This window comes from Trichosurus vulpecula, chromosome 2, assembly GCF_011100635.1.
Source record: "Trichosurus vulpecula isolate mTriVul1 chromosome 2, mTriVul1.pri, whole genome shotgun sequence".
Classification (NCBI taxonomy): Eukaryota; Metazoa; Chordata; class Mammalia; order Diprotodontia; family Phalangeridae; genus Trichosurus; species Trichosurus vulpecula.
This window is the reverse complement of record NC_050574.1, coordinates 353,022,090-353,035,440: the sequence shown is the minus strand read 5'-3', so window position 1 is coordinate 353,035,440 and position 13,351 is coordinate 353,022,090. Positions and strand designations below refer to the sequence as shown.

The 13,351-nt window shown below is 35.2% G+C and overlaps 1 protein-coding gene across 1 annotated transcript in view; it reads left to right on the top strand.

Moving 5' to 3' along the window:
• Positions 1 to 10,404, top strand: part of HHLA2 (HERV-H LTR-associating 2) — a 56,383-nt gene extending 45,979 nt beyond the window's left edge. Inside the window, exons 4-7 of the mRNA XM_036745548.1 lie at positions 2,426 to 2,743; positions 5,245 to 5,316; positions 9,057 to 9,133; positions 9,992 to 10,404. Coding sequence (XP_036601443.1) covers positions 2,426 to 2,743; positions 5,245 to 5,316; positions 9,057 to 9,133; positions 9,992 to 10,018 — 494 coding nt within the window. The 3' untranslated portion in view covers positions 10,019 to 10,404. The remainder of the gene's footprint in view (positions 1 to 2,425; positions 2,744 to 5,244; positions 5,317 to 9,056; positions 9,134 to 9,991) is intronic.
• The last annotated feature ends 2,947 nt before the right edge of the window (positions 10,405 to 13,351 follow it).

Genomic DNA, 13,351 nt, shown 5'->3' with positions numbered 1-13,351 from the left:
ATTTGACCCTTAATGAGCACTTAATAAAAGTGTGCTGACTGGACTTCTGCCCTGGGATTTCATTGCTGGAGGCAACTTTACCATCCCCTTTACCCATGCAGATTGGCAGCTTGCTATGCAATTTATGGTTTTAAAGAGAGTCGCTGAGAGGTTATATAACTCTCTCAGGGTCATATAGCCAATATTTCAGAGGCTGTAATTAAACCTACGTCCTTTTTATACCATGGCCAACTCTATCCAACTCTATCTGCCTCACTTATATGTTATGTTATTGATATAATATATCTTATATCACTTATTTCTCATGTTATTGCTACTGATTACTCTATTTTCATCCTTTATGGTATTTGCTACATGTCTCCAGGTTCCTTGGAGCTATTTCATAGAATTCCAGAATTAATTGAAAAGAAGCTCAGAAGTACACACCCTATCTACAGCATGGACCCCTCTATAATATCCATTTTAAAACCAAGGTTATCACTGTAAGATCTGCTTTGTAAACATCCAAAAAGCAATTAAACATGGACTTCTTCCCCCTACCACTTATCAGCCTCCTACTCTTCCAGTTCTTTTTAAAAGAATTTTTAGAAAGAATTATTATAATTTCATTAACCTTGTAATAACAGCCTTTCTATCTGCTCTCATGTACCCATGTTGCAGTGGATAGAGCACTGGGCTTGGAACCAGGAAGACTCATCTTCATGAGTTCAAATCCAGTGTCCAATTCTAGCTGTGTGACCTTGGTCAAATCACTTAATCATCATTGCCTCAGTTTCATCATCTGTAAAATTAGCTGGAGAAGGAAATGGCAAACTACTCCAGTATCTTTGTCAAGAAAACCCTAAATGGGGTCAGAAAGATTCAGACATGATAGAGCACTTGATGAAGCATTATTGGCTCTTTGTAATCACTGCTTTCCTCTTTTAGATCTTCACAAACCATCTTTAATAATCTGTTCTAGAATTTTCCCAAGAATCAAAGTCAAGTTCATTGGCCTATAATTTGCAGACTGTTCTTTTCCCATTTTTAAAAATTGGGATATTTTCCCCTTCCTAATCTTGTGGTACCCTCATTTTTTCCATGGTCTTTCACATATCACTGACAGTACTTCAGCCACCATATTTTCCTGCTTTGTCTCTTCCTTTAAATCTACAAACAAGATTGCTCACATTCCACCACCATCCCACCATCCCCACCTCTCAACTCACTGTTCTCAAATCTCATCCCAGCTTCCATCCAAACAGAAGCAGTATTCTCAAAGTTTTCCTAAAAATCTCATGAGGATAGTAGGGGTCCAAGCACTTTTATCTTCTCTTTGACACCCCCCCCCACTTCAATAATTGTAATACCAAAGGTGTTAACAGAGAAAGCATTTTCCTCAAAGCTAATTCCAACCATCCCCTGCTGAAGATGTTAAAGGGACTGAAAAACCATGTTATTTCATTCGCCAGGTTTCCACAGACAGATAGCAATGGAAAAATGGAAAGAGTTTGAACATTTAGAAGTTGTTTTTTAATTCCTTTTTTTGGAGGTAGGGGAGAAAACACTCTGAGGAAATCAGCTTTTTTCCCTTGGTTTACTCTACCCAAATGAAATTTAATAATTCCCAAGATTCTCTTGACTCAGAGTAACAATTATATTATTTCAAAGCAGCATCCTCAATCATAATTGCCAATTCTCATTATCTTTATCATTTCCCTTGCACAGAGGCAGCCATGGTGTGGTGGATAGAGAACTACTAGATACATACTGGTCATGTGGCTCTAGGCAAGTCCCTTAACTTCTCAATGCTCTAAGTAACTCTCTAAGGCTCTAAGTTGCAGAGGAGGTATCTTGCATTGTACAGGAAGTTTCTTCACATGGGAGTTCCAAATGGAATCACAGGTCCAGTTTTTTCCCCTCTCATTCATAGAGGCATCAGAGAAAACAAAGTTGTTGGAAAATGCCATGACATCAGGTGACTTACCAGTAAATGCTCTAATTTCCAAACAAATTTGAACTCATATTCTCTCTATATGGTACTTGCATTTTTAAATGATTAGAATAATGATACTTTGTGGTTATATAATTACTGGATACAGTAAAGTCATTGCTTTTTTGTTCTTTCCTTTTTATCACATTGGTTATTTCATCACTGAGGCGTACCTGATGGAACAATTCCCTCCACAAACACAGCAACTGTTCCACAATGTTGTCTTAACAGAGTTGCTTGGGAAACTCAGAGGTTAAATGTCTTGGTCATCATCCCACAACCAGTATGGATCAAAGGCAGGATTTGAACCACATCCTCCTGACTAAGACTCAAGAATGAATTTTCCTCATTCTATAGGCTGCTTCTCAACTTTTTATTAAATCTTTGAAATATGGGAATTTGATGTGGAAAATGATCAATTTAACCCATGCACTATATCAATATCTCTTTTAGGTACTCTTTTCATAAGAGAAGGAGAAAAAATTTTATTCCCCTGTAAACTTAAACATGAGGATTTTTTGCAAGAGAAAAGTATAAATGTTAGTTGGTACAGAGTTGAAAATGCATCCTCCATGATCTTGGCATCCTTTTCAAGTTCTTCAAATACAAGAGTCTTTGATAATCGATTCACTTGGACCAAAGATATGATGCAAGAAAAGGATAAGTTCTCTTTGACTTTAATGTCCCCTACTCCATCAGATAGTGGGAAATACCTCTGCAACATTTCTTCTGTAAGCTATACTCAACTCACTATACAACCTTTGACAGTTGGTAAGTTACAGCATTTGGTAACAGAATGAAACTATCAATATATATGCAGTATGACAATAGAATAGAAATATATGAGTTGTCAAGCAAGAAAATGAAGAGCTGATTTTGACAATGAAATTAATATCCATCTGATCCAAAAATCTCTGTGTCCATCAAACGTTGGTTCTTGCAATAGGCATATAGAGGATTGATTGCCCTTCTTTGGAAAAAACAAACAGGACAAATTTTCATTAAAGGCATACCTTGGAGATATTGTGGGCTCAGTTTCAGACCACTGCAATAAATTGATATTGCAATAAAGTGAATCATGTGAATTTTTTGGTTTCCCAGGGCATATAAAAGTTACATTTATGCTGTACTGTAGTCTATTAAATGTGCGATAGTATTATATCTTTTTTAAAAAGTATGCACCTTAATTAAAAAAAAACTTTACAGTGTTGCTTTAAAACTGCTAACCATCATCTGAGCCTTCTGCAAGTCATAATCTTTTTGCTGGTAGAGGGTCTTGCCTCTATTTTGATGGCTGCTGACTGATCAGAGTAGTGGTTGCTGAAGGTTGGGGTGGCTGTGGCAATTTCTTAAATATGATAACAGTGAAGTTTGCTGTGTTGATTGACTCTTCCTTTCACGAAAGATTTCTCTGTAGCATGTAATGCTGTTTGGTAGAAATTTACCCATAGTAGAACTTCTTTCAAAATTGGAGTCAATCCTCTCAGTTACTACTTTATCAACTAAGTTTACTTTAATACTCTTCAGTATTATTGTTTCTCAAGGAAAAGGGAGGGCAAGGACAGGGAGAGAGACAGGAGAGAGGCCAGTCAGTGGAGCAGCCAGTACACACACAATATTTATTGACTAATTTCACCATCTTATAAGGGCACAATTCACAGCTCCCCAAAACAATTACGATAGTAACATCAAATATCATTGATCACAGATCACCATAATAGATATAAAAGCAATGAAAAAGTTTGAAATATTACAAGAATTACAGACATAACACAGAGACATGAAATGAGCATGTGCTGTCGGAAAAATGGTGCTTATAGATTTATTCAATGCAGAGTTGCCACACACCTTCAATTTGTAAAACCAAACCAAACCACAGTATTCTGCAAGGTGTGATTAAAAAAGAACAGTAAAATAAGGTATGTCTATATAGGCCATTATACAGAATTTTGGGATTGGGGAGACGAGATGGGCCACTGCTGCCCCTACCCTATTCCTTTAACAGTGTGCAAAGGGCAGGTGTTCAAGATAGCTAGCATATACTCTGAAATAACACTGGAAAGAAGGAAATTCTGTGTAATAAAATGTTTTTAAAGAGACCATCCCAACCCACAGCCTGGTCTTTTAGGTAACAACGTCTTAGTTTATGGATAGTCTTACAGATAAATTTTCAATTGAGAGTGTTCTCAAAGATCAGTAAAGGTTATGCTATATTAAACTTAGGGTCTTTTTCCCATTTACAGCTTTTATATTGACACATTTTGTTTTATGTAACTTAGGTTTTAAAAAGTATCCCTTCCTCTCCCCATCCAATGAGCTATACCTTGTAACAAAGAATAAAAAAAGAAAGGCTGAAAAAAGTTTAGCAAATCTAATCAACACATTTATAATAACTGATAGCATATGTAGTATTCCATATTCATTATCCCTCACTTCTGGATAGAAGTGGGTTGAGGCGAATCAAACTTGGTCATTATAATCACAAAGTATTCAATTTTGGTTTGATGTTCATAAGAACATAACAAAAGCTGGAAGATACTTTAGAGGCCACCTAGTCCAACCCCCTCATAATACAGATGAGGAAACTGAGACCCAAAGAGATTAAATGACTTACCCAGAAACATACAGATAATAAGTACAATGCCCAGAATTCAAAATTGGGTCCTAAGATTCCAAATTAAGTGCCTTTCCCATTATACCTACATCCTAAGTTAATAGCCAAAAGATTTCAGATGATTTTTCCCCCAAGTATGATTAATCAAAGCCAATGGCAAAAGTAATATATTTTGGGAGATGCAAAAGTGTTTTTTAAAAGGCATTAAATTTGCTAACTTTAAAGTAAACAGGCCTCCAACTCCACAGCAATTCAGAAGCAATGTAGGCAGTTGCCATGCAGAGCACTGTTGCAGACAAAATGTATATTGTTTTCCTGCTTCTGCTTGCTTCACTCTGTATCAGTTCACAGAAATCTTCCCATGCTTCTCTTAATTCTTCATATACTTGTTTTAACGTTTGTTCTGCTCTCTCCACTTCAAAGTTTATCCAGGATTCAAATAATAGTTTTGTCAAGATTTGTCACTGTTTCCTTTTAATTTTATCAATATTGAACTCATGGTGGATTTAGTTTTCAGGGTTAAACCAAGTTCAATACTAGGGTGTTTTCTTTTTAGAACTGTTTTAATACTGTTAAGATTTGCACTGTAGCACCTAATTTTTTGTAATCTTTTTTTGCTTGTGCAACTATTTAATAATTTGTCTTTCTTTGCATATAGAGCCATATCAAGGAAGCTCTGTCAATTGGGTACTAATTTTGGTTCCATTGGTGTCAGTTTTAGTTCTTATTGGTATGTATATTTCTGGTATTTGTATGTCTGTGTGTATATGCATTTGTGTGTATTTGTATATATATCTGGCTTTTGTCCAGAGCTTTTTTTGTACTAGGTTACATATTAGGTAGAATTTGGGGTCTCTCTTATGGCATCCATATAAAAACATAGTTCCTGTGACAAATATGCAGAATACTTGTCCATGACAGTTTCCTATGAATCAAAGAGCAACACATTTATCCTGAAATTTCTATCTGAGGCTCTGAGAGGTTAGATATCTTGTCTATAGTCATGCTGCTACTGTGTCAGAGATATTTGAACCTGGGTCTTCTTGACGTTATACCCTACTCTATGCCACCTCTCCAAATGATTCACTGTCCAAATAACTAAAAGTCTTTTAAGCTATGAAGTCCAGTCCAATGTTTCTTTATGATATTGATGCAATACTGTATTCTTGAAGGCTCTGTCAGAGGTATAAAGTTGTGGAAAGTTTGGAAAGATGTTGAAGACAGGGCCATTGGCAAACAGTAAGTCTATTGTTTGTGGACCAACCTGGCTAAATTTGGAGAGATTTACCATCAGCTTATCTTCAAAATGATGCATATTTAGGCCACAGCAATAAAGAGTTTATAATCTGAATCATGGAAGGACCACCTACACTTACTAAATCATAGATCTCAGGAGCACTGAAATAAGAAATAGTAGAACCAGAGCTGGAAGACACCTTAGAGACCATCTAGTCCAGAGGTTCTGAATCTGGGGTCAGTTATTTTTTTTAAAAAATATTTTGATAACTGTATTTCAATATGGTTGTTTTTCTTTATTATACTATGTATTTTATTTTATGCATTCAAAAACATTCTGAGAAAGGGTCCATAAAAAACATTAAGAACCCCTGATTTAGTACAAGTTCCTCAGTTTACAAATGAGGAGACTGAGAGTGGAGAAGTTAAGTATTTGCCTGTGGTGATCTACTTACTCCACTAGAGTTGTTTCTAAAATAATGTGTTTCTTAAGTACCGTCAGAGGAGACCATGGGCCTTTTATATTCCAAATGGTAGATCATTGACATATCCCAGGGTCCTCCAAAAGACACTGCACTGCTGTTGCCACTTGTATCTGTAGAGAGGTATTTCAGTTGAACCAACATTTATTTTTTTCTTTTGTACACAGAATTTTATTTTTTCCAGTTATGTGTAAAGATAGTGTTCAACATTCACTTTTTTTATAAGATTTTGAGTTTCAGATTTTTCTTCTTCCTTCTCTCTCTTCTTCCCTCCACAAGATGGCAAGCAATTTGACATAGGTTATACATGTGTAATCATGTTAGTTGTAAAAGAGGAAACAGAACAAAAGGGAAAAACAAAAAACAAAACAAAAAACAAAAAACCCCCTGAAATAGTATGCTTCAATCTGCATTCAGACTCCATAGTTCTTTCTCTGGTGTGGATAGCATTTTCCATCATGAGTCTTTTGGAATTGCCTTGGATCATTGTGTTGCTGAGAGGAGCTAAGTCAATCACAGCTGATCATCGCACAACTGGATCAAAATTTATTAAGATTCCACTGTGTGCAGGGCACTGTGCTAGTCACTAGAGGTAATCTATCAAATCTGCACATAATGAGAATTAGTCTGGCAGTGGTATAAAGGATGGCTTAGTCAGTCAATAAACATCACTTAAGCACTTATTATGAATCTAGCAACATGCTAATTGCTGGGGATACAAAGAAAGGTAAAAGATGGTCCTTGACCTCAAAGAATCTACAATCTAAAAGGGGAAGATAATATATAAAAAGTGGAAGAAGGCATCCACCATGGTGTCATGATGGAGGGTCCCAATGGAGTATAGCCAAGTTGGGAATTAAAGATGGATGACCTGAGTACTCTCATTAAATGGAGGTTCTGGGGGAAAAAGTCTCCACAATGCAAACAGGGAAGGAGGCACCCAGGGGCAGAGGATGCAGATAATGTTTGAGTTCCAAGACTGATGTGATCTTGCAGGATGAAAAGGTTTGAAGGGAGGAAGAAAGTGGAAGTGAGAAGACCTGTTAGGAAGCTATAGTCATAGTTATTTGGCAGTTTATGGGGGCCTATACTAGTCTGATAACAATAGGTAAAGAGAAGAGTACAAGGATATAAGAAATATTGCAATGAGAGGTGGTTGTTTTCGTTCAGTCATGTCTGATCCTTTGTGACCTGTAGACCATACTGTCCATAGGGTTTTCTTGGAAAAGATCCTGGCGTGGTTTGCTATTTCCCTCTCCAGTGGATTAGAGGAAAAGAGAAAGGGAGGAAGAAAGGAAGGAAGGAAGGAAGGAAGGAAGGAAGGAAGGAAGGAAAGAAGGAAGAAAGGAAGGAAGGGAAGAAATAAAGAAGAAAAGAAGGAAGAGAGAAATAGTGCAGAGGTAGAAAAGATTTTGCTACATGACAGGAAATGAGAAGGGTAAGAGAGGAAAATGTCAATGATAACATTACGGTGTCCAATATGGGAGACTGAGTGAATGATAGTGCCATTGGCTTCTATACCCTGCTTCTGCTTTCTCAAAAATCACTGATGACCATCTTCTCACCAAGTACAATGTTCTTTTTTTTCCATTTTAATTCTCCTCGATCTTATGGAATTTGTTACTGCTAACCTCTCTTATCTCTCGTATACTGTCTCCTTTCTTGGTTTCAGTGATATCACATTCTTCAGGTTCTTCTATTTCCCTAAAAAACACTCACTTGCATGTGCAGGATTTTAGGGTGAGAGTGTATATCTGCCCTGTTAATTCAAGTTTTGTAGATGGCCAGGATGTTAGACAAGGTGAACAAGATTCCTTTGTCTACTTCCTTTCCTTGACCAACAAGAATTAGGAAAGTGATTAGGTCCCAGGTATTTTGGACATCACTTCCCCAGAGTATCTCTATCCTGAGCAGTGGTTAAGCAGTAATATTCAGAGGTCTTTATGATCTGAAGGTTTCATGTGAAAAAGTCACAAGCTTCTCAAGAGACAAAGCCTAGTTTCTTTATAAAAAATAATATATTACACAGCAATGAATTCTGGAAGATATATTTTTCTCACAAATACTGTTGGTCTAGAGATATAAAGGGTTCAAAGCTTCCAGAAGAGTTAATGTTTCTGGATGCAACGGCAAGTCTTCATAGCTTTCAGTAAAGTGTAGTGGTCTCTAAGCTTACTTCTCTTTCATCACTGTGTGTGTGTGTGTGTGTGTGTGTGTGTGTGTGTGTGCTCTTGAATTTCAGAAAAAAAAAAAGATTTATTGCAATGATATGTCTCTAACAAATACACCAGAAATGTAGCAGCATTCACATTGAGCCTTCCTGTGCTCATCATATCTCTTTTCTTTTGTTTCACTCCAGTTGTTGTCAATGTTGGTCAAGGGAAACTGTAGGGGGAAGGTGGGATGAAGAGAAAATAAATATCTGTTAGTTGGCCAATAAAATTTTTAAAAATAAAAATAAATAAGGCAAATGTAGCACAAAGTTTTGCCAGAAATAGTTTCTAATTACCAGATTTATTTCAGCTGGCCTTCACAGATTCTTGTGGCTACTCTTCAGATTTCTTATCTATTTCTGATATTCTCAAACTAAGTGCATATTGAAAAGTCTTTTTCTTTGTTTGTCTTAGGTAGCTAGTTATTAATTTTCTTTCATATGCCCTTTCAATCATAATCAAGTCCTTTCATTCCACAATTTTATTGTGTTCAATCCTCTCAATTTGGGTTTTGTTGTGTTTTTTTTTTACAACACTAGTTATAGTGGCACGACGATGCAAGAAGAAAAATCGTAATTCAGAATCCAACATTAATGAGAATCAAGAAGAAGGAGAGGTCAGTCATTTTCTTTTCATCCAAATTCTAAATTTCAAGTTTCAATAAAAGAGTCACCTTTTCTCTAATGGCATTCTTCGAATTCAGGTAAATGAGGTTTCAGATAAAGGAAAAATATATATCGGTCTGAGTAGTTTTATATTCATGTTAAATCATGGTCCATGTCTTTTAGAGAAAAAGTGGAAAGGGAGCCAGATATCATACATTATCATACAGGTTGCTACTTACTGTTTTCAGCCAAAATGACAGTTGGCTTACTCCCTTTCCATCATTTTCAGCATGAATCCTCCTCTTCTGATTTGATTGTAAAAATCATGCCCATCAGGGCAGTTAAACATTGATTCCTCCTGATTTGAAAAAAACCACAACAACCCCTTATTATAAGGTCCAGTGGAGATACTTCAGACAGGGAAAAATAGATCACTAGATTTAACCAAGCCCTGGCCTACTGGCCTTTGAAATTTCTACAGCAAATGCTTGATTCTCCAGAATCTGTACCAATCGTTCAGTTGGTGAATTATATTTAGATAGTACTGGCAAAATGGCCAAAAGGAAGGCAAGGCAAAAGGTAAGGTTACAGTGAGTCAGAAAATAAGCAAAAGTCAGTAGACAGGGTGAGATTGAAATCAGTCAGTTTTTCTATTTGTCAGAAATCCTGCTGAAAGGTTCGGGGAGGTGAGGAACTTGAAGTGAGTGGTTATAATGAAGTTTGCTCTGCTTTCTCTTTTCCCACAGATCATTGATTACTGAGATATATGATAGTGTTTCCAACAACTCTAGGATGAAAAAAAGTCAGCTTTTGAAATGGTCCTTCTTGGAAGCATCAAACTGCTGATAATAATTATTTTTATATTCTAGGCACTCCACACGTTCCTGAGACAGTAACTCCAAGACAGCAATCCAGAGACAGCAATCCAGAGACAACAATCCAGAGAAAGAAGACCAAGAGAACATGTAGCCTCTTTTTCTCCTTACTTATTAAACTTGTATGCTTTTTAAGATTCCAGAAATAACTACTAGGTCTGTATCCCCAAAACCAAAAATATTTATAGCAGGTCCTTTTTAAAATAGGTTTCTTTTTTTCCAATTTTTAAAAACATTTTTATTTAAAATTTTGAATTTGAATTCCAAATTCTATCCTTCTCTGTCTTCCTTCCCTCCCCCTAGAGGGGGACAGTCTCTCAGGAGAGATAGTAAGCAGTCAGGTATAGGTCATATATGTGTAATTATATAAAACATTTCCGTATTAATCATTTTGTATAAGAAGACTCAAATAAAAAATGAAAAAAAAAGAAAGTGAAAAAGGCATGCTTCAGTCTGTACTTAATCAATATCAGTTCTTTCTCTTGAGGTGGATAGTAGGCTTCATCATTAGTTCTTTGGGATTATTTTGGATCACTGTGTTGCTGAGAATAGCCAAATCATTCATAGCAATTCATTGAACAATATTGCTGTTACTGTGTACAATATTCTCCTGGTTCTGTTCACTTCACTATGCATCAGTTCACGCAAGTCTTTCCAGGTTTTTCTGAAATCATCCTGCTTGTAATTTTTATAGCACAATAATATTCCATTACTATCATATAGCACAACTTCTTTAGCCATTCTTCAATTGATAGCCATTCCTTGGATTTCCAATTCTTAGCCACCACAATAGAAATAGGTACTTTTCCCTTTTTTGGGTTATCTTTGGGATATAGACCTAGTAGTGGTATTACTGAATCAAAGGGTATATACAGTTTGGTTACTCTTTAGACATAGCTCCAAACAGCTCTGCCGAATGGTTGGATCAGTTCACAACTCCACCAAAAATGTATTAATTTCCCAGTTTTCCCACATCTCCTTCAACATCCAACATTTTCTTTTTTTTTTGTCATTTTAGCCACTCTGTTAGGTGTGAGGTGGTACCTCAGAGTTGTTTTAATGTGCATTTCTCTGATCAATAATGATTTAGAGCATTTTTTTCATGAGTATAGATAACTTTGATTTCTTTGTCTGAAAACTGCCTGTTCATATCCTTTGACCATTTGTCAATTGGGGAATGACTTGTATTTTTACAAAATTGACTCAGTTCTCTGTATTTTTGAGAAATGTGGATTTTATCAGAGACAATCGTTGCAAAAATTTTGCCCAGTTTTCTGCCTCCTTATAATTTTGGTTGCATTGGTTTTACTTGTGCAAAAAAATTTAATTTTATATAATCAAAATTACTTGATTTACATTTTGTAATGATCTCTCTATTTTCTTTGGTCCTAAATTCTTCCCTTATTCATAAATTTGACAGATAAACTATCCCACTCTCTCTTAATTTGCTTATGGTATCACCCTTTGTGTGTAAACCATGTACCCATTTGGACCTTATCTCGATATATAGTGTGAGATGTTGGTCTATACCTAGTTTCTACCATACTGTTTTCCAGTTTTCCCAGCAGTTTTTTGGTCAAATTATAAGTTTTTGTACCAAAGCTTGGATTTTTGGGTTTATCATATACTAGATTACTATGGTCATTTACTATAATGTAATTTGTATCGAATCTATTCCACTGATACACCACTCTGTGTCTTAATCAGTGCCATATTATTTTGAAGATTATAGCTTTATAATAAATTTTAAAATCTGGTATGGATAGATCACCTTCTTTTGCATTTTTCTTTGATTCCCATGGTATCCTTGAGCTTTTGTTCTTCCAGATGAATTTTGTTATTATTTTTTCTAGCTCTGTAAAATAATTTTTTGATAGTTTGATTGTTATGACACTGAATAAATTGTCAGTTTTATTATGTTGGCTCAGCCTATCCATGAGCAATTAATATTTTTCCAATTATTTAGATCTTCTTGTGAAAAGTGTTTTACAGTTGTGTTCATATAGTTCCTGGGTTGGTATTGGCAGGTAAACACCCAAATATTTTATATTGTCTACAGTTATCTTAAACGGAATTTCTCTGTCTCTTGCTGCAGGACTTTGTTGGTAATATACAGAAATGCTGATAATTTATGTGGGTTTATTCTGTATCCTACAACTTTGTTAAAATTGTTAATATTTTCAAGTACTTTTATAGTTGATTCTCTAGGATTTTCTAAGTATAACATCATGTCATCTGTAAAGATTGATAGCTTTGTTTGCCTGTTCTAATTTCTTTAATTTCTTTTTCTTCTCTTATTGCTATAGCTAACATTTCTAGGACAATATTAAATTATAGAGGTGAAAATGGGCATCCTTGCTTCACCCCTGATTGCATTGGGAAGGCTTCTAGCTTATCCCTATTACAGATAATGTTTACTGATGGTTAAATATTGCTTATCATTTTAAGGTAAGCTCCACTTATTCCTATGCTCTCTAGTGTTTTTAATAGGAATTGGCACTGCATTTTGTCAAAGACTTTTTTTGCATCTATTAAGATAGACAGTTTTGTTGGTTTTGTTATTGATACAGTCAATTATTCTGATAGTTTTCCTAGTATTGAACCAACCCTGTATTCCTGGCATAAATCCCACCTGGTCATAGTGTATTATCCATGTGATATGTTGCTCTAATCCTTATGCCAGTATTTTATTTAAAAATTTCCATCAATATTCATTAGGGAAATTGGTTTATAATTTTCTTTATCTGTTTTGGCTCTTCCTGGTCTGGGTATCAGCCCCATATTTGAGCTTAAAAGGAATTTGGTAGTACTCCTTCTTCACTTATTTTTCCAAGTAGTTTATATAATGTTGGGATTAATTGTTCTTTAAATGTTTAGTAGAATTGACTTGTGAATCCATCTGGTACTGGAAGTTTTTCCTTAGGAAGTTCATTGATGGCATGTTCAATTTCTTTTTCTAATATTGCATTATTTAAGTATTTTATTTCTTCTTCTGTAAATCTAGGTAATTTATATTTTTATAGATAGTCATTCATTTAATTTAGATTGTCAAATTTATTGGCATATAATTGGGCAAAATAGCTCCTAACAATCGTCTTAACTTCCTGTTCATTGGTGGTGAATTAACTGCTTTCATTTTTGAGACTAGTAATTTGCTTTTCTTATTTCTTCTCTTAAATTAAATTAACAAATGGTTCATTTTTTTTAATAGAGCCAGCTTCTGGTTTTATTTATTAGTTCAATGGTTCTCTTACTTTCAATTTTATTAATCTCTCCTTTGATTTTCACAATTTCGAATTTGGTGTTTAATTGGGGATTTTTAATTTGTTCTTTTTCTACTTTGTTTACTTGCAT